At 38.3% G+C, this 18944-nt stretch overlaps 3 protein-coding genes across 3 annotated transcripts; all 3 read right to left on the bottom strand.

Annotated features, from left to right (window-relative positions):
* Positions 1-3520: 3520 nt before the first annotated feature.
* Positions 3521-4234, bottom strand: LOC133737280 (putative RING-H2 finger protein ATL21A). Its single transcript, XM_062164876.1, has one exon. It carries the CDS (start codon positions 4232-4234, stop codon positions 3521-3523), a length of 714 nt encoding a protein of 237 aa, XP_062020860.1.
* Positions 4235-11672: 7438 nt separating this feature from the next.
* On the bottom strand, positions 11673-13351 carry LOC133737282 (uncharacterized). The gene is made up of 3 exons (XM_062164877.1): positions 13220-13351; positions 12668-12721; positions 11673-11918 (listed from the first exon to the last, which is right to left on the bottom strand). Exons 1-3 carry the CDS (start codon positions 13349-13351, stop codon positions 11673-11675), a joined length of 432 nt encoding a protein of 143 aa, XP_062020861.1.
* Positions 13352-17160: 3809 nt separating this feature from the next.
* Positions 17161-17928, bottom strand: LOC133737283 (uncharacterized). The gene has a single exon (XM_062164878.1). It carries the CDS (start codon positions 17926-17928, stop codon positions 17161-17163), a length of 768 nt encoding a protein of 255 aa, XP_062020862.1.
* Between the last annotated feature and the right edge of the window lie 1016 nt (positions 17929-18944).

Consider the following 18944-nt stretch of genomic DNA (forward strand, 5'->3'; position numbering starts at 1 on the left):
ACCACAGAATTCGAGTTACTTTGTTTCTGGTTTGCAAGTGGCGAAGAGATTAGAGGGATTTGATCCCAGAGTTAAAAAACACTAAGAAAAAGTATAAAGAATGAAGTGAGAAGAATCAAATTAGGTGGGAAATTCAAGATTTTGTCAAAAAAAAAAAAAAAAAACGGGCAGTGCAAATATAAAATAGATATTGAAAATGTTATATATCATTTAAGGCGTGCATTAATTGTGTGCCGCAAAAAAGTATATACATATCAATTTTACAGCGTTCAATAAACGTGCGCTATAAATGTGTTGTAATATTTATGGCGTGCATCAAATGTGAGCTGTAAAAAACTAAATGCACATAACCACTGTAAGTGGCCTAATGGTTCTTGCCTAGTTGGGTGTGCTCCCCAACCTAGGTTCGAACCCCGAAGCTGTCAAAGTGGCCAGGCACTGTGCTGCAATGCACAGTTGAAGCATTTCACATGCGCCGAAGGGGTTTATCTTGGTCCCAGGAAGCCTTTGGGTTCCCCTTGACAAAGTCAAAAAAAAAAAAAAAAAAAAAAACTAAATACACATCACTTTTACAGCAAGCATCAAAGACCGGTGCGCTATAGTTTTTTGCGACATGTGTTAAATGTGCGCCGTAAAAGCATATCTTTTACAACATGCATCTATGTGCGAGGTAAAAAAACATCTTTTCTTTAAACATTTTTCTAACTCCAACAAAAATTTCAACCCACAGTAAATGTTATATTGACTATCTGTAACCACTTTTCTTCTTTATCGGGAAAAATGTTCTGAAAAATATGGAGGTCGCATCATCTAATGTATAATAAAAGAACACTTGTTTTATTCTTTCATTCTACTTATTCGTTGAGGAACTGGGTCGGCGTTTCTTATTGGCAAACCCAGAAAAAGGAAAATTTTTTTTTTTTTTTTTCTGAATGAATATCATATTGATATATTAATAACTCAAGCCATAAATTGCCTATATATCATCCCTCTACCATCATGGGGTAGATAAAGAGTCTGTGGTAGTAGCACAGTGATACATAGATTAGGTCCAATCATTTGAGAGTGCCATACTCATACAGAGAGCCTATAGACTACTAACTACTACATAGTAAATAGGTCGAGTAAACTAGATAAAAACTACACTCATTAGCGCTCATTAAGGAAGTAACTAACTAACGAGCATAGCTCCATATATACACAAGTAAGAAATTTATTAGAAATAAAAAACAAAACTAAATGAAGTGGGCCACAACCCAATGGCTCATAAGGGTTGCCCCAGCCCAAGGCCCAAAACTACAGCCCAGCCCTGATTCAAGCTTGGCCTCACTGTGCCGATCCATCAGAAGCACCACGACCACAGCTGCCGCCGTGAGGAACACCACCAGCGCCCCTCGACTTCGCCACCCGTGCCGTCGAGAAGCGCGCAAGAGACCCAAGTCCCCACCGCACCGCATCCCAACAAACTTTTGATGCCGAAGTCACCTCCACCTTCACCTGGAAAAGAAACGGATCAGAGATCTAGATCCATCCCACGCCACCTTCACCGTCCCTCAAATGATGTGCCACGACCTCACCACCTCAGTGCTGCAACAAGCTCGAAAACCGCCAAACCACCGCTGTCAACCTTTAGCCAAAGTCGACCCAAACTAGCCCGAGCAAAGCCTTAGGAGGCAAAAAAACCACCCATCCGGCAGCAGCACCGACACCACGTGACCAAGGCCAGCACAGGCGTTGGGCCACCACCAGACGAGCACCTACCTTGATTACGCCTTAGGTTTTGGGAGAGTCCTATAAAAAAAGAAAACACTTATGGGGAAGAGAATCTCCACTTTTATCCTTTTGGACAATTTCCTTTTAAACCAAAAAACCAATGAGTTATTAAGATGACCGATGATTAATTTTGTCCATATTCAATTAAAACTCATATCACACCAAAACTCTCTGCTAGGGTTTTCAAAAAAACTCTCTTACCTCCGTCCGGCGGCGCGTCAACGGACGTTGTCGTCGGACGGGCCTTGTTGCTGGGTAATCGCGCGTGGTCCCTTTTATCGGGGTGGCTTAGTTCTTGATCGTTGGGTTTGATGGCTGGTGGTAGGGGAGATCAGAGTTGCTGGGGGGTGGTGGTTCAGTACTTACAGGTGGAAGTTGTGGGTTGGTTGGGCGGCACGTCTGGGGATGAAGAGGGCGAAGGAGATGGGATTTGTGGCGGGTCGAGTCCTGGATGGTCAGAGATGGTGGTGGATTGTCGATCAATTCTGGGTTGGTGCTACGAGTCCACGACTCGATCTGGGTTGGGTGGACTTCTGGATTGGGGTGTGGGCTGTGGATTTCTAGCGGTGGCGCGACCGGGTTGGTGGATGGTCGGCGATGGTGCGAGACAACTGGTTTCGGGGCGCGCTGACGGTGGATGTTCGTCGCAGGTGGTGGCACGTCAGGAATGGGGGGACGAAGATGGGGGGCTGTGCAGGAACTGGGCTGGGCCCTCTCCTACTTGGGCTGGATGTGGGGTTTGGGCTCAATTTTGGGCCCTGCCCTGGTTATCTTTTTATTTAATGTTGTTTTTTAAGTTGTTTTGTTGGCAATAAGATCGGGTTTGCCATGGTGGCGGGATTGGCTGTCACTAGTGTTTTAGGGTTTGGTTTTTTGGTAATAAGACACTACTAAAGGTGTGGCAGAGACAATCTTCTATTTCGCAGTCTTGGGGGTCGTTCCTGTTCTGGAGTTGGGTCAGCAGCGGTGGCGAAAAAGTCTGGCATAGACAATCATCCTTGGCCTTCTAGTGGGTCCTTCTTGTCTGGGATCGGGTCGGAGGCGATGGCGTTTTGGAGCAGTGGTGGATGGATGGTGTTGACAATAGGGAGGTGATGGTATTGGCTTTTTTAGTGCCAGGTCTGAATGTCCGGTAATCCATTTGATTGAGTTTAGGTCACAACGAGTGTTGACTTGGTCAATCAAATGCTGGTCAGGAGGACTCTGGTTGGTGAGTTTAATGTCGACACAAGTGAGTCTTAGAGTTATTACTGGCTGGACAAGAGGTAAGATGTTAAGGGGTCACTGCTCCTGCGCGTTTGTCTTTGTCATACAGTTGTAGTGCAAGTTTAGAGTCAGTCATTATAGAGTTCCAGTGTGAAGTCTAGAGGCCATTTCTGGGTTAGAGATGTCGCCTATAACTCGTTGTAAGCAGTTCATTATTAATGAAGTTCTTATTTGATCAAAAAAAAAAGATGACCGATGATTAATATGGGATTTACCTGGATGTTTCGAGAATTTAATTCATAAAGAATTGAATTGTAAAGTGAAGCACTCAATAATTGCTAAAATGACATTACTTTCATATCACAATCGATTCACAAATTAAATCTTGCAAATTCTCAATCAAATCTTGCAAATTCTTATTATAAACCAACAGTAATACTATTCGGAATACATAACGTAAATTCATTCTTATTCAACCAACAGTAATACTAATCGGATTTGCAAAGGATTATGTTGTAAAACAACTCAACTGAAAAGATTCCTAACAAACATGTAGCTGGAAGCGGCAAACCGGGCAATTGTCATTTTCTCTCAGCCATTTCTCTATGCATTCCTTGCCGTGAAACACATGCGAGCACGGCATACAGAGAACATCGTCGTTTTCAGCACCAAATTCCTCCAAACAGATGGTGCAGCTGTCACTCTCACCTACGATCTTACGCCTCTTTCTGCCCTCTCGATATTGATCCTCCTCAACCTCGTCATCTTTCACCACTCTGACCCTCTTGAGCATCCTCTTTCTCAGTTCCCTCGCCACTAATTCTCGCTGACACACCAGGAAATGCGTTAGCTTCATATCTACACTCAATGCCAGTATTTTTGGATCATTGTCGGAACCCAATGTTCCAATTTCTCTGTTAAACACTTCAATGATCTTATCCACGATTTCGTCTTGCTCTTCCTCAGCGACGTTGAATGAGTCCAGTACATAATAAAGACGCTCCTTCCACTCGTCATCTTCGTCGCTTTTGAACTCGGCCAGAGTGAATCGACTTACATGGGGATCTTCTTTCTTGATAGAATGATGGATTGGGGTATCATATTGTGGGGAGTATATGCCATATCTATGATGCTCGGCGTAGTCAAACTTAACGGCGAGCACAGGTTGTGAAGGGTCCTCCACATACTGGTCCGGTTTGTCAAAAGTGTTTATTTCGTAGGTGAAAATAGTCATGAGAAGATTATAGCCTTCCATTGTACCCAAACTGGAAAAGAACGAACAGCTCAAATAGTGTTCTTTATATATAGCTAGCTAGACTGCCACTGGGAAACTGAGACAGAGTCTTTAATCCTAATCCGTATGTAGCATGGATTCGAAATAATCTTCTAATTTGACGAAACCTATGTGGCCAAAATCCCTATAGATGTTTCTTTAGAGTCCCACCACCTGGATCAATTAAGGAAAAAAGGGCAAGAAAAATAAGTGAGCCTCACCTGAAAACAATTAAATTTGATTTTTTTTTTTAATCTTGAAATTCTTTATTTTATTTAATTGATTTTGCAATTTGCATTAACCACAAATAATTGTTTTGAAAGTTATTTGTGATTTTCTTATAAAAAAAAAATCCAATATTCGTGGCTTGCAGCCAAGATAATTTCAAAAAGGACAAATCCTATTTAAAAAAAAAATTAGACATGTTACTGTGAATTAAGTCAATTATTGAGAGAATCGTTAAATTTTTAAACTACCGTATATGCCCTCACATAATATAAATATTAATAAATAAATTATTTCTGTATGAGAATAAGATAGTCAATAGGTATATATTTGAAAAAATTGCAATTCCTCCCATGAAAAAAGGAGAAGCTTCCCCAAAATTAGGAGAGAAATTGCTAAAAAAAAATTAAATTTTAAAAAATAAAAATAAAAACCAATTGACATGTGCGAAACACATGTTAAGGGGATAGTGTTACTGTGGATTCAATTTTTACGTACCCATGAAAATATGAAAACAAAACTAGTTAGCCTAAATTTGTAAACATAGCCTAGAGCCCTAGACTCCAACGTGAAATCCAAATATTAGGGTCTTTACCTGGTCCTCTATTTGTCATAAAGTTAAACGATTGAGTGTAACCCATACAGCAAACATGAAAAATTAACAAAACTAGCTAATATATATATATATATATATATATCAGCCCTGAAATATTGAAAACCATAAGGGATTCATACCAAAAGTCAGGACTAAATGGGTTTGTCTCCGGCTAGCTTATTGTCATATTGTGCATGAAAGGTTCCACAACAGAAGAGATACAATGAGTGATCCAGTAGTAGTGAATGAAAAGGTTTTGACATCGATATGATGATAAAGGATATATAGAGGGGAAGCCCGGCTCTCTTGTTTATATGTTTAAGTTCGTGGAATAGATCGGTTTATAAACAAAAAGAAATTATATATATATATGGCTGCACTCCAAAAGTAGGTCCAGACAGTCACCCATGCGCTAACAGCCTAACATAGAAGGAGTGCAAGAGGTACATTGTTTTTTGAACAGAATAAAGGTTTTCCATTTATATCATACAAAAGATAGAAAAGACATTTTCCATTTTCCATTTTCCATTTTTCTTTTGCATTTTTTTCTAACTGTGGAATAACAATTTATGGTACGCCTTACCTCTGCTTGAGTGCTTGTTTGTTCGATTTCGATCAGAACTGTTAAATTATGAGGTTCTAAATGAACTTACGGAATCCGGTTAGGATAGCTTAAAATTAACAAAATATAGATGAGTTACCATATCGTAATCATAAAGTCCCAAATAAAAATAATTGACATCAATTAAAAGCTTATATGTAAAAGTAAATTCTCAAGTGTAAGAATTTCGTACTATGTTAGTTGTTAGTTGTCTCTTCCTTGTTTGTTATTAGTTGGGTTTGGTTCGGTCCCCCCCTCCCCTCCCAAATTTTATTTTTTAATAAAGGGTTGGTGCGGCTGCCCTCAAGCCTTAATTAATGAAACTGTCGAATACAAGGGGGGACATTGAGCCTAAATCCCTTATTACAATAATCATCTAGAAAACGTCCTGAAATACTATCATGCTTCTCTACCAAATAATTGTATTCAACTAGGCACCAACTAGCAAAGAGCGCTCTTTATTGGCGACTCTATTTGCTTTAACATAGCGGTGACATAATGGAAACATAACTCGATATGTAACCCGATTACAACGTAGCATAATTACCATACGCACAGCTTTCCTACTATGTTGCTGCCGGAAGATAAATCCGACGACACTTAGTCTCACCCTACCATTAGGAGGCAGCGACCATTTAACGAAGCAATGAACTCGCCTCCTACCTAGAGCAGACAAGGCACTTTGAGTGCATACACAGGCAAAAATCCCGACTAGTCCTACACAATAAATGTAGGGATTTATTGCTTGCAAAATGCGCAAAACAACTAGGCAAACTAATTAAAACAGTAAAATTAAAATTAAAGGAAACAATAGCTTGGGCTAGGTCCAAGAAGTGGAATGAGGGTAATAGTCGAGAATTTTATTAATAATAATAAGAAATATTACAACTTATAGATGTAGTAACTACATCAAATTGAAACATAATAAAAACAATACTAGATGCAACAAGGCATCGAAAATAAAACCTAACAAGAATATTGAGGAATGCTATAAAGCATTTGATGAAGCACCGGGCAGAGCCCAGACTATGTAAAACAGTACCAATAGTATGGTCAACCATACTTCCACGCAAAGATATCCGTCGAATAGAGGGTAACTTTCTATCAAGGTAACTGGCGGTAGTGTGATCAACCTTGCCTACTCCACGCAAAATAGTACGTTGAGTAGAGAGCAATCTTCTACCTAAGTAGCTAAAATTCCAATTTCAAAGTGCAGCCGAAAAATGAGCCCATGAAAAATCTCCTGGATCCCCCAAATGCGAATCCAAACATAAGACAAGGCCCAAGCAAAGACCCACCGTAGGTAGTCCAAACCGAAAGAGGCCCAGGTCCACATTTGGGCACCCGAATTCTCTCTGGGCACCCAGATTTGCCCTAACCTTGACCCCAGCCAAAGCGTCGCCTTCCTTCACCAGAAAAACCCATGCTCCGTTCACTCGAGTCTGGGCACCACCACCTATGCCACCAATCTTGACGGGGGTCAGAATCGAAATCGGGTTAATGCTCCGCCAAACCCAAATCCCTCTGATCACTCATGCATCAATGGCAAATCCCGAACCCAACCACCGATCTGACATCTTCCCATCACTCGTAATCATGGACCGGCAACGACCTCTCATGAATCTCTCACCCAACCACGTCGCCACCAAGCCAGGTCCTTCTATGCAACCCGATTTCAACCGCGCCCGACTCGATCGAAGTTGGTAAACAGTCGAAACCGTCCGTACCTAGCTAGGTGGCACATCCACGTCCACCCTCCCCTTCCCCCCCCCCCCCCCCCCCCCCATGGAGCAGAAATGCCAAGATTAGGTTGAAGCAGATGATGGCCAAGGCTCAATTGAAACTGAACATAAGGAATCAACACATACAAGCGCCCAGGTTTGGGAACGGCATAAGCTATGCACAAAGGAGCCGATACCAAAATCGGTACCGCAAAAGTAGTCCATCGATGATGGAGAAAGGTGTAGAGAGGCCAAGAATGACGCTCTCCCAACCCTAGCAGAGTGCTAGGTATTCTCATTCCCAATTAAACTAGGGACGATCTCTAACATTTTTCTTTGATTTTATTAATTAAATTAATATAAATAAATTTATGCACAAAGTTTAATTGACATTTTGAATTCGACCGCCAAAAACACAACTGTTTGGTTTAGTTGCATAAGTCACTTATTTCTATATATAAGATTTTAAATTCGAGTCTCGTAACTATTTACTAATTTTTGTATAAAAAAAATAAAAAATTTCATACTAACCGGCCCTAAATATTTAAAAGCCAAAAAAAATCACATCTCCTGCAACTACCTTGATACTTCTTACATACTACTAACTACTTAATTACTTCTAAATGTCCTTTATCCACATTCTAAAGTCATACGCAGCTACTAAGAGCATCTTAAGTAGACTCTCTATTTTGGTTGCTTAACTATTTTGGAGAGCGTATTTAGCTTTTTATAAATTTTAGCAGCTGCACTAGACTCCCAAATGATTCTCTATTTTAACTTTTAGCTATCTCGCTATAAAATATAGAGAGAACGAGAAGACTCTCTATTGTTTTTGTTAATAAAACATTCCTTTTAAGTTTTTTTTTTTTTATTGAAAATGAACTTTATTAAACAATCCTTTTAAGTTGTAATATGTAATTTATAAATAAATTTAAACTATTTTTTATTTAGGGCCAATGATAAAAGAGGTCATTTTAAAATGTCTTATTATAATTCAGGATACACAAATGTCCTCATGATAATTAAGGTCACCTCTTCACAACCTACCACTAGAGTTACATTTAATAACAAAACTGCCATTGACAACTCTCTCTCCCCCTCAAGTCCGTCTAAACCTCTCTCTCTCTCTCTCTCTATCTCTCTCTCTCTCTCTCTCTCTCTATCTTCTTCTTCTTCTTCACACGGACACATACCTCGAAAGAGTGTGAATGGCGCGTCGTTAGGATCGGTGTACGAGTTCTTGAAGCGGTGCTGACTCGCCGATAATGGGATTGCTGCAGATTGTTTAGGTCGATGCAGCGTCATGCGACTCCTCTTCATCTCTTGACGTACTCGTCATGATCGGAGAGCGCAACATTGAAATAGAACGACTCGTTGCGCTCAACGAACTGGAGGCCGATGAAGGCGTGCTTGCCGGTGCCGTCCTCGATCTTAAGGACGAAGAAGCGCGACGAGTCGAGCACGGTCTCGACGGAGGTCGTTGGAGTTTGAATCCTCTGGTCGGATCTCGCGCTGGTCCTTGCACGACACTACCCGGAGCCGACTCGTCCAGATCTTGTCAGACTTGAGCCACATGCCGCAATTATACCTGCCGGATGTCGACCGCGGCGGGGTTTTGTACACGGCAACCTCGCGCACCAGCAACAGCTTCAGAATCCTCGTCGTCGCCGTGATCCATCTCCCTCGTCACTGTGAGTTCTGATTTTTTAGTGTTTCAATATTATTAATCAATTTTCACATGCTAGAATGTATCTATGTGCTTCTGTTTGGTAGATTACTTGCTTTATTGCCTGAGAATTTGGAGATTGTGTTTCCCATAATAGATTGAAGTAGTAGTATTGATCATATGCGAACAAATCTTCAATTTGCTTTGACGTTTATATATCTTCTGGACTACCAGTACTGTTAATCTTGGTTACTGGCTCAAGGAGTATATGGGGTTAGAAATTGATTTTCGGTTTCATAATAGTAAACGCTGCTGCTATATTGCTTTTAAGATGTCATTATGTTTGTTGCTACTGGTACCTCTGCTTCATTTTTGATAAGGAAACAATATTATGTTACTTCATTGGTTCAATCTGCTTAGTACTTTTATGTGGGTCGTCATCTTTTTTTAATCTACTGAAGAAGATAAATTTCCTTTTTATAAATGATTAGAGTTTATCATCCAAATATAAAAGGTGAAAAGTTTAGTTTAGATTGGTGTCAACTTTTAATCATGATATATAAAGATTGGTCAGTTATGATTTTGTTTGCATGTAAGTAATTAATGAAAGTTGTGATAGAGAATATAGCACAGCATGCATTCTTGTAACCTATTTACTGGGCTTGTCGCTCATCCCCTTCCTCTTTGGTTTAACTAGTAAGGAGTACATTATCTGTTAAAAGACATTGGTTTGGAGTGAAAGGAGATGGTTTTACTAGTTTCATAATCCCACCACTTAGCCCTTCCTGAATAACTTTTTTGGTTGACCCCGTTACTTTAACTAGTAGGAAGTGCATGATATCTTCAGGTAGTGCAGACATCAGCATTGCAAATCCAAAGGGTACTGGTTTGTAGTATAAAGATATGGCTGTACTAAAACAGTGAACTAAGTTTTTGCACTGTATTATTTTTTTGGTTGATCTGCAATGAAACTGACTTAATCTGCTAATAATATTACAGTCATTGAATGCCCGGTCATGAGCAATTCTTATGCACAAACTGGATCGCAGTGGCAGTGGATCAAGGTTTGTCTTTTCTAATTGTTGTATTTTTAATTGTTTTGGTTGGGCTTACATGTCATCACGGCTGTTGGTAGACTGTTGATATTGCTCCATATTGTCTTTGATAAAAATTACTTATTCATGCAGTTGCCTCAGACCTATGAGACTAAATTCCCTGAGAGCCGGTAGGATTATTCACATTGGGAATGTGAAGAAGGCAACTGGTATGCCTGTTAGTTCCAATTTTCAGACGATGGGAGTATTTAATTGTCCTCGTGGCTTTGTGTAACAAGAAAGAATGTCATGTAAGAATGTCATGTTGGGATGAGAAAGTTGCATGTACATTACTTAGAATTTTTCAGTCAATGTAATGTGAAATTACAAATATTGTTTATAGACTATTTTTTTATTAACTGTTATACACATCATTGATTAAGTCACTGGCCAGTTAAGTCATTGGCTATTGACAGTTACTTGGTTAGTGACATGGTCAGTTACTTAGTTAGTGACATGTGATTAACAGTGACTTGGCTATATTAACTTGTGACTTGGCTACTGACAGTTACTTGGTTAGTGACATGGTCAGTTACTTAGTTAGTGACATGTGATTAACAGTGACTTGGCTATTAACTTGTGACTTGACTACTGACAGTTACTTGGTCAGTGACATGGTCAGTTACTTAGTTAGTGATATGTGATTAACAGTGACTTGGCTATTAACTTGTGACTTGGCTACTGACAGTTACTTGGTCAGTGACATGGCCAATGACTTTGCCAGTAACTTACGGTTAACATTAACTTGGCCATGGATTCACAATGACATGGTCAGTGACTTGAGGTTAACAGTGACTTGGCCAGTGACTTCACTAACAGTAGGTCACTATTAATCTCAAGTCACTGTCAATCACATGTCACTAGCAAAGTCACTGTTATATTGCATGTTACTGGCTAAGTCACTGGCCATGTCCAATGTTGATCACAAGTCAGTAGACAAGTTACTGGTCATGTCATTGAAATTGCCGAGTCACTGACCTGGCCACTGGCTATGTCCAATGTTGATCAAGTCACTGGCCATGTCACTGAAATTGGCAAGTTACTTGCAAAGTCATTGACCATGTCATATTGCATGTCACTGACTAAGTCACTGACAAAAACAAAATCCATTATGATCAGTTTTTGGTTCACAAAAACAGAAATCATATATCTTAAACTTGATGCTAATGCTTCAAATCAAAATGCTGCTTTATCTGCCAAAGACAAGATTTTTTTTTTCTTTATAACGTTATTGTGTATAACAAATATATGTAGCACAACCTCAAAAATAATCATCAATCTGTGGGATATATGTATGAACACAATACATAAGAGGTATATAATAGTATAATACACAAGTACCTAAATATGGAGATCTATAGATCTTTATAACGTCAATAGTTTACAAGTGACAATCATGAGGAAAAATACTAAGGACAAATATGCGGGAAAACACTTTTGAATACCCTGTATTTGGAAACTTCAACCTCATTCTGAAACAAAATCAAGAGGCTGTCCCCCATGCAAGATGCATGAGCCCTACAGATATTTTCGTGCAAGGGCACGAACTTTGGTATCAAAATGTGACGATGTTATTCGTGAACCAAGCAAGTAGGTCGGATTAAGAAGAATCTTGATATAAAGCTCATGAACCTCTTGGAAAAAACTCTTAATCCCGTCATCATTACGGGAGTCATAAAGCAGCATAAGTCGTGTATGACCAGCTGTAACTTGCATCTCTCCTGTTCCAAATAAACCATAAATGATAAATATGCTTGCTTCCAACTTCATTCCAACCAAACTACACCAATCTTAATCTCAGCACATAGAAATGCTCAAAACTGAATGGGAAGTAAAGAATGATACAAAAATCCATAGAAGAAGGCCCTTACATTTCAATTTACAAGATCGTTTCCAAGAGGCATCATTTTTAGTACTGAATGTAAAAACATATGCAAGAGGGGAAACTGATTGACCTTGTTGTCAATCAATTCAATTTTACATAGGTTTTTTTTTTTTTTTTTCCAGCAAAACTGTGGTTTCTTCCAGCTTTGTCTTTTTTTGTAAACAAGCCTTCAACCAACTCATTCGACAATCATGATGGTGTAATAACTATTCAACGAACAAAAAATAAATACACTAAACAACTGGAAGCATGTTCAGCTCTGACAACCACCATCTAATTAACTCTATTGAATAACATAAGCCCAGAAAGTGATAGGTAGATATTCAGGAGGACTACAACAGTTAAAAGTTAAAAGACAAGTGATACTGATATTTTGAATAACTTGAATAAGAGGCGCTCTTATTACATATTAATTATTTCTTTAATAAACTGTATGTTGGTTAAAGTCAAAGATCATGTCTTTAACCCACCCAGAATCTAGTATAATAATTCTGTCACAATCTGATAAAATTTTGGAACAATTTGAGCACAAAATTACACACAGTGCCAAAACTGAGAGAGAATGGTGTACCTTCATAGGCATGTGAGCCTAGAGTTTTCGTTCGAGTAATCAAAATGGTTTACTCACATGTAAGTTTTCAAATTTGTCAATGAAATCATCATAATAGCTTGAGAATTCTTCCTGCACACAATAGGTAAAATTAGAAGAGGCAGAAGAATCAGCTCTAGCATAACACAGCCCCTAGAACTGTTTTGTTTTAACATCAAACAAAAGCTTTACTCATAAGAACCCAGATAATTTTGAATAACACAATTCTAACAAGTTCAAGAAGTTCAACTTGCTTTAAAATGGAAGGAAATATATGCAATGCCTACCTTACTCATCCCGTCTGGTTTCTATATCCTTATCACATCAAAATAGATTTGCCCGAGCAATATTGGTTTAACCCTAAGCAATCAGGAATTCTATACTAAACAGCAAAATTGACAACTCAACTACACATGTTCTTCCACTTCAATTACTTCGAGTACTAAAATACCGTATCCGAGGTGCAATCATTTTTCAATTTTCAGTGAGTAGAATGTAGCACACTAAACATCAATTTCTCAAACAATTTTATGAAATGCACAATTACAAAGAAGCATGATAATAGAATTGATTCAAACAGTAGAGGCCAACCTTCTTTACAGCCAATCTCTGCAACTTGGGAACCTCTTCAAGCAATCGAGCCTTGGTCCGGCGAATCTCGGAATTCAGAGCAACTGCAGATGCCGTGCTTTTCTCTTTTGAAGCAAGCTCTGCTTTCTCCATATCAAAATTACTCAAAATTCAGTCTCTATTTGAAAAATAGGACCAAATCATAACTAAAATTCTAGTCAATTTCAAAGAGATTCGAAATTCTGAACTCTTAAAGAGATTTCATCGCTCCGAAACACACAGTTTGAATCTGAAAGAAACTGAGAAAGAGACTGAACCTGAAGAGTAGCTTCAATGTCGGACCTCGACGGTGGAGTAGAGGCGAGCGAAGGCATCGTCGCCAAAAATGTTAGAGTCCTTCTACTTGTCGACGTCGGGGTGGCCAAACGAAACCGAAAACCGAAAAAAACCGCACCGAAAACCGAACTGTAGTAGAAAAAAACCGAACCGAAACAAAAAAACCGAACCGAACCGATTATGTTCGGTTCGGTTTTCGGTTTCGGCTAGGTGAAAACCGAACCGAACCTAAACCGAACCGAACCGAACCGAACCAAAATATTGTGAAATTTTATGACCACGGTTTACCAATCCGATCAGGTTCGAAACTATTGTGAAATTTGCTAAATTTTTTACCACACGCATAATTTATTGTAATCATCGCATCCAACGGTCAGTTTTTTTATTTTCTTTGAATTTATAAAGGTTTCTCTTTGGAGTGTATGATATATAAATATAGGTTTATAAGAGTAACTAAGTTTGACCTAGTTGATCGAATTCGAAACGAGAACCAAATTGGCCAGATTTTTTACAACCACCATAAAACATTACAATCTCTCCATCGAGTGGTTGGTTTCTCCAAATTCATTTTTCTCTTCATGGTTGCTTTAGAGTGAACCTCAATAATTTAAATACAATATATAAGTCATACTACTTTAGGAGACAAATTGGTATAGGCCAATGTATTGGTAATTAAAATTGAAATTTTTATCTTATGTCAACGCACATCCATCAATGAAATATTTACAAACATGATGTAAAAAAATAAGCACGTTTCGCGGTCGTCACTTCATTGGTCAACCAAGAAAACATACAAGTGACTACGGTTGACCAATCCGATCGGGTTCGAAACTATTGTGAAATTTGCTAAATTTTTAACCACACGCATAATTTATTGTAATAATCGCATCCAACGGTCGGTTTTTTTATTTTCTTTGAATTTATAGAAGTTTCTCTTTGGAGTGTCTGATATATAAATATAGGTTTATAAGAGTAACTAAGTTTGACCTAATTGATCGAATTCGAAACAAGAACCAAAGCCAACCATTTCATATAATGAAGCTTTGAAATTTGATTATGAACTACGAAGCAAGATTATTGTCTTGCCAAAAAACAAAAAAAAAATGTTTTATTGAAAAAGAAAACCGAAAAAAAACCGAACCGAACCGAACCAAAAAAATACACACACCGAACCGAACCGAACCGAACCGAAAAATACACAAACCGAACCGAACCGAACCGACAATTCGGTTCGGTTTTCGGTTTCGGCCTAAAACCAAACCGATCGGAACCGAACCCACCCCTAGTATCGGTCATACTTGTTGCAGATCGCGGCGAAGGCATCGTCGCCGGAGACATTAGAGTCCTTCCATTCTCGCCGACGGCGACGTGTTTCGGTGGATCACGGCCAAAGAAACCGATCAAAATTGTTCGAGATCTCGGGAGTGAGAGAGAAAAAGACCGTGAATTTTTTTCTCTGAGGAATTTTATCTCTGACCTCTGGTTCAACTTGAGGAAAGTGAATAGATAATGCAGCGAGATTAACATAGAGGAAAGAGATGAAGGATGAGGAGGAATTAGATATGAAGATTCTCTTTCCAAACGTGTATTTGGTTCTCAGGGCAGAATCGGAATAAAAAAAATTAAAAATTGACATTTTTTAACATCAACTTATTATTTATAAGGACTAAATTAATATTACTAGCAATTCACAATGGACATTTTTATCAAGTGGGAACTAGGTGACCTTTTTATCATTTTACTCTCTAAAGTGACCTTTTCTTTCATTTCCCTTTTTATTTATTCAAAATATAATGTAAATTCAAAACTAATTAAAATAAAGAGAACTGATGCAATTGTATTTTAAAATTGGTTAGCTAAAATGACTTTTTAACTATTTTGACTAAAATTTGCTTAGCCAAATGAACCGAAATATATTCAACATTTTGCGGTAATCGATGTATTCTTTTTTCTTAAAACGGTAATAAATAACTATTTTGGCTAAGGAAACTTTATAAACTTCTTTCTTTTCTGGGGGTACAGGTGGCGGATTGGGTGGGATGAAAAACCTTGGATTATATTTTCTACTGAGAATTGACTTTCCATATTATGCTCAAGCAAATTGATTTACCTATCTAAATTATTCTTGTGCGTGCCATTTATAGTAAAAGTCTGAATTGTGCGATAGTAGATTCTTGGTACAGTATTCTGAGATCAGATCTTGAAAAACTTAAATTGGAAACAATTACAAAATAAAGCCCAAATCCAAGATTTAAAAATCTTCAATTTTCCAGCTTCATGTCATAACTTTTGCAGATCCTACAATTAAAGATGTACTATTCGTCACGTATCCATGTTCCATAGAGTCCTGCTCCTACTTTACCAATACCCTACATTAACCAAAGAAACTGGCCGTCTCAGCTAGCTCATCTTCAGGAAACCGTACTTAGCTAGGGTTCTCCTTGTGAAGACGTCCCACAAAGAAATTCTACAAACCCTAGGTTTCCTATTGATATGCCGTTGGGACGGATCTCATGGAAACCATTTTGATCCATGGGTGATCATTAACGTACTATCGATCGAAATGGCCGGCGAACAATACTTTTCTTATTTTATAGGATGATCCCCTTGAAGGCAGTAGCCAGTGGTCGAGTATATATGCTGCCTCTGCCTGCCACTTTTCTCCTTCGTCTAGGGTAGGTCGACCTAGGTCCTCTGATGCTGTTCACGAGTCCTTAACGAACCAGACCTCTCAATTTCAGAAGTTGGTGTGGTTTAAATTTGTTTGCATGCATATATAAAACAACCATTGATCGATGGATATGATATGGCAGAATTTTGAGGTAGATCGAGCATCTTAGTGATCTACACCATTGGCAGTGTGGCTGACTTGAAACTTTCGATCGGGAGGCATAAGTTAATTATAAACTAACAGTTAAGTTACCGATCATATGCTAGCTGAATTGCTATATATTACATTATAAATCGATCAAACTTAGATTACAAAGAGTGATAGCAGCAATTTAAAGGACGCGCGACAAAAACTAATCACGATACTAGCTTCAACAAAGGACACGGAATTACTAAGTACATTTAAACTCTGAGTACGGTCCTGAAGAACAATGAGACCAAACCTCCAACTAATTTCATGAAGAATAAAGTGTAAAATTACATAGCAAATCATGGCTACATGATCTTTAATGAACAGACCAGATCAATATCTCAACAAACAAAACAAAACAAAAAAAATTGATAGTTACCGTAACAAATGATACATCAACTTTGATCTATTGAATGAATTGGTGTCAAAACTTTCAAATTGACAATAAGGTATATCCAAACTATTGAAGATCACATACATTTGTTACCTATGCTAATTTCCGTATGTTTTCCACCAATGTCAGGTATATAATTTTTGTCAAATCACCTACCTATTTCCCACTTATGAAATTTTGGGGGTATTTGACAAAAAACAAAAAAAAAGGCGGAAGTTAGTCTATATATATACCAACTGATATAGTTTGCGTACGTACCTTAGTGATCCATCAGTTTGAAAATTGGAGCACCCATTTTTCTGATGGACAAAGGTTCATATACCCCTATACCCTAACAAATAATCATGATCTTCGGTTCATCCTAATTAGGGTCTAGTTTTGCCCCCTGCAGTCTCTATGTTCAATAGGCATCTGGAAGCGGCAAAGAGGGCAATGGAGCTTCTCTCCCAGCCATCGTACTATGCATTTGTCATGAAACATATGCCAACAAGGCGTGCAAAAGACATCATCTAACACTGCAAACTCTTCCATACAAATACTGCAAATCTCACTCTCGCGAACTGTACATCGGCTGTTTCTTTCTTCACAGTCCTCCTCATCGTCGCCCGCATTATCATCATCACATTCTATCTCATTATCTTTTACCACTCTAACTCTCTTTAGCTTCTTTTTAATCAATGACTCTCTTTCCATCAAACACCTTTCGCAGCGGAAGGTTATATGCTCACTCGCAATATAAACCCACAAGCTCAGTATTTTTCGATCCTTGTTGTACTCTAACTTGTCAATTATGCGACCCCAGTCTGTAATCTCATTGACTATTGCACTGTGATTATTTTCGTCGATTCCAAGTTCAGAAAGAATGTAAAAAAGACAGTTCTTATACGAGTCGTTGTTCATGTGGCTCTGATCTAACTGGCACAAATCAGATTGGTGCACCGCTTCAGTTCTCTCTTCCGATCGGTGAATGAGGGTTCGGGTTCTATGATCTTGTGAGACATTGAAGTATTTGTGTTTGACGTAGTAGTCAAACTTGATAAAAAGTTGAACCGGTGAAGGTTCTTTGTGATATTCGTTGAGTTGTGCATCAAGGGGAGTGACGTGAAAGTAGAAGCGATTGAGTGAGTGAGTTACTTCCATCGCAAGTGATCGTATACACACAACAACTCAAAAACATAGAATATAGCGAATAGTAGAAAAACCACGACTGCCTATATATACAGGATATTTGGGTAGGTTTTAAACACCGTTTAGATTTGTGAAGTCCAGCCCACTTCATATCATAATTCCTTTTGGTCACTGACTTGTGCGTACGTGTGAGTTGCCCTAGTTGACAACAATACAACTTAGATTCCCGGCAGCAACTAGGATTAATCCTAGTTTTATTATTATTATTATTATTATTTATTTAATTATGGATGCATTCGAAGAATTTATATATCATCTGGAAAACCCTTACTCGTGAGTGTGAGAATCTATTTGACTTTTATTATAACAAAACCTGAAAACACCAGATGGAACAGTAACTCTATGTATTTGAAAAACAAACAAGGCTTGTAATTAAACAACACAATTAAGAAGACCTCAATAATTGTTGACACAGTGTAAACTTCACCACTGAGGAAACCTCACTACGTGGCTTTTAACGTAGCCAACACGAGGAACAAATCCACTATTAAATTAAATTGTTACAGATCACAAGTCTTAGTATTCAGCACAACTATGTTACTAGCAACACAGCTAACTTGTATACAATTTGAAAAGCCTATTCTGCAAACTCAAATCTCTCAATGACTGGTAAGCTTCAACGAATCAATCTTTCCCTTTCTTCTTGTATCAAGGACTCACCGATCTCAAGTATGATATGTGAGAAAGAATGCAGTGAACAAGAAGAGTAAGTATGAAGGAGAGTGTTTCCAGAAATCAGTTTGTGAAGACTATGCAACACATGAAACAATCAACAATACCTAATATCAAAAACTCTACCTTCACATGTCAGTTTGAAAACCTTATATAGAGGAGCAAGACTCCCCCTTAATCAAATCTCTTCTTAATCATAGAATAAGATAAACATAGAAAGGTTTTAAAACTGTTTTGAATATGCAATCAAATCTTTTCTAACAGTAATCAATATCTCTATCGGATATGCATTTTGA

This window comes from Rosa rugosa, chromosome 3, assembly GCF_958449725.1.
Source record: "Rosa rugosa chromosome 3, drRosRugo1.1, whole genome shotgun sequence".
Lineage (NCBI taxonomy): Eukaryota > Viridiplantae > Streptophyta > Magnoliopsida > Rosales > Rosaceae > Rosa > Rosa rugosa.

Bases quoted from the DNA above. Each gene is read 5' to 3' on its own strand.
- LOC133737280 (XM_062164876.1), bottom strand. From the start codon at position 4,234: ATGGAAGGCTATAATCTTCTCATGACTATTTTCACCTACGAAATAAAC.
- LOC133737283 (XM_062164878.1), bottom strand. From the start codon at position 17,928: ATGGAAGTAACTCACTCACTCAATCGCTTCTACTTTCACGTCACTCCC.
- LOC133737282 (XM_062164877.1), bottom strand. From the start codon at position 13,351: ATGGAGAAAGCAGAGCTTGCTTCAAAAGAGAAAAGCACGGCATCTGCA. The intron at 12,722-13,219 runs GTTGGCCTCTAC...TATTGTGTGCAG, and splicing joins AGAGATTGGCTGTAAAGAAG to GAAGAATTCTCAAGCTATTA. The intron at 11,919-12,667 runs GTGAGTAAACCA...GTTGGAATGAAG, and splicing joins ACAAATTTGAAAACTTACAT to TTGGAAGCAAGCATATTTAT.